This window comes from Galeopterus variegatus, unplaced genomic scaffold (genome assembly GCF_000696425.1).
Source record: "Galeopterus variegatus unplaced genomic scaffold, G_variegatus-3.0.2 Scaffold3384, whole genome shotgun sequence".
Classification (NCBI taxonomy): domain Eukaryota; kingdom Metazoa; phylum Chordata; class Mammalia; order Dermoptera; family Cynocephalidae; genus Galeopterus; species Galeopterus variegatus.
In genome coordinates, this window is record NW_007729495.1 from 40,448 (window position 1) to 42,946 (window position 2,499).

General features: G+C 35.4%; 1 protein-coding gene across 1 annotated transcript in view; it reads right to left on the reverse strand.

Moving 5' to 3' along the window:
• Positions 1 to 647: 647 nt before the first annotated feature.
• LOC103600561 (NKG2-D type II integral membrane protein) overlaps positions 648 to 2,499 on the reverse strand; it is an 11,215-nt gene continuing 9,363 nt past the window's right edge. The window contains exon 8 of the mRNA XM_008584854.1: positions 648 to 765. Coding sequence (XP_008583076.1) covers positions 648 to 765 — 118 coding nt within the window. The remainder of the gene's footprint in view (positions 766 to 2,499) is intronic.

Below are 2,499 nucleotides of genomic sequence, written 5' to 3' on the forward strand. Positions count from 1 at the left end.
GAAATAGGCAAGAAGAAAAGGTGTTGGGTCCAAAGCAAGTCCAAAACCTGGCAAGGCAAACTTGATGAGATCTTAAGGCTTGAGAATAATCCTCCTTAGCTTCATACTCTGCCCTCCAGGTCCACGGGAGCAGCATTCCTGTCTTCTTGACTCAGTGTGGGTAGAACTACCACCTTCTGGACCTGTTGGGGTGACATCACCCCCACAACTGGGCAAAGACCTGCCCACGCCCTGGTTTTCTGCTGTGATTCTGCCCACGCAGCAACTGTCTGCGGAGGTGGGGGTTGTGTCCCCAGGGCTCCTGTAGGGCTATCCCTCCCTCCCTTCTCCCGTGGATGTTGTCCCCAACCCCCTTTGCAATAGAGGCAGCCCTTCTCCACCAGGCACTCTGGGCCTGTGGTGGGAGCATTGATGTTCCCTGAATTACCTTCAGGGTCCTACTTTGTTTTGTTTAGGAGAACAGTGCATGTTTGCAGCTGAATAGTTCTAAGGTCTGGTCCTGGAGGGCCTAAGAAGTCTGACAGTTTTTTTTCTATTTTCTCATGCTTTTTCTGTTTTCTTTAGTTCCAAATGGCAGTGTTTCTGCTGGAATAATTTGCTCTCTCTTTCTGGCTTTTGTTGAGATGCTGAGATGGTTGATTGAGTCCTTATACAATCCTCTGCATGCAGATATACGTGTTTGGATTTAAACAGTTTTCTGTATAGCCTTTAAAACTTGAGCCATAGACTGCACAGGTTCCATTCTGCATTTCAATCATTGTTAGTCTAGATTAGAAAAAATTACAAATTACATTTACAACTTTTAAAGTGCAAGAATATAAAAATAAAATAATATTTATTAGACTTCAAATATAGGAACTTAATATCATTTCAAGAGATTTGGGGGCCATGCCTGACCCTTCTAATTCACAGATATGCAAAATATAGCCAACTTATATAATAAAATTAAAAATTACATTTTATTGTAAATTATATGCCACTATTATTTTTCATACACTGGAAATTAGTCAGTTCCAAAGTCTGATATCTCCCTTATATGCATGTGAATGAAATGAAACCTTAAGGTATTTATTTAAACACAAATATCTGAGTTAGAAATGAATTCAGAATTCAACTTAGAATTTAACAGGTGCAATGTTTTGTGCAAAAATAAAGAATTTTCTTCAGATACATGCAATTTTATTTGTTGAGGAAATGAAAATAAATTTTAAGATTCTCATATTTATATACACACACACATGTGTGTGCACATGTGAATGTTTAGGCATTTCATGTAGAGATAGTTATGTCTATATCTGCAGGTGTAATTTACTCTGGGATCTTGAGTATTTTGGAGTTATATATTAATATAATAAATGGTGATTTGTTTTCTTCCAAAGCAGTGGACTAACAGGTACAAAACTATGCTGTCTACCCTAAGTGCATCATTGTGCAGCATATGCATGTATTGAAGCAACATACTGTACCCTACAAATATATACAAATAAATGTTAAAATGTTTTGAATAAAAAAATAAAATAAAATAAAAAGGTTTAGAGGAAACAGTACCTACATATGGTCTGGAAGCATGCCCATTTTTCCCAGTCATATTATAAAACCTCATATTTCACAAAGAGTTGGATAAATCACATAGAATGATCTTGCCTCAATAGTGGGGAATAATTAACTCCAGACTAACTGTCCAGATTAATAATACTTAAAAGTGAGATAAAAACAGATAAGTAAAGTTGCTAAATAGAGACACATAAATAGCTTTGTCCTAGGAAAAATACTCACAGATTTTTTGAGGAATAAAAAATATACATCACTAAAGAAGATGAAATTTGTAGTCTATGTAATTCTAAACAATAGTAACTGGGAAACAAAGAAACAGAATAATATGACAATAATGAGGAGGAAAATCAATCAATGAAAATGGATCCATAATTAACACAGATGTTGGAAAGAGCAGATAAGGATATTATAACAGCTATTATAAACACATTTGTATGCTTAAAAATTTAAGCACATACATAAAATATATAGAAATATCAATCAAATCAAATTCTGAATATGAAACCTTCAGTGTCTGAGATGAAATATACATTTACAGGATTACTGAACTATCAGACATTGAAGAAGGAAAAAATCAGTGAACATTATAACAGAAACTATCCAAAATGAAACATGAGAAAAGAAAAAAATGAACAGAGCTTCAGTGAACTTTGTCACAACACAGGTGTAAGTGGAATGCCTAAAGAAAACAGAGAAATGGGGGAGGAAAAATATTTGAAGAAATAATAACAGTACCTTTTCTAATTTTAATGAAAAATGTAAAGCCATAGAGTCAAGAACTTCAACAAAACACCAGAAATAGAAAGACAAGAGAGAATGAAGATGGCAGAATAGATGGTCTCCAGCATCACTCTCTCCCACAATCGACCAATTTACTACTATTAAAAAGCAAAGACTGCCAAGCTGGGGCTGCTAGAGCTCAGGGGAAGAGGAAGAGAGACCTAC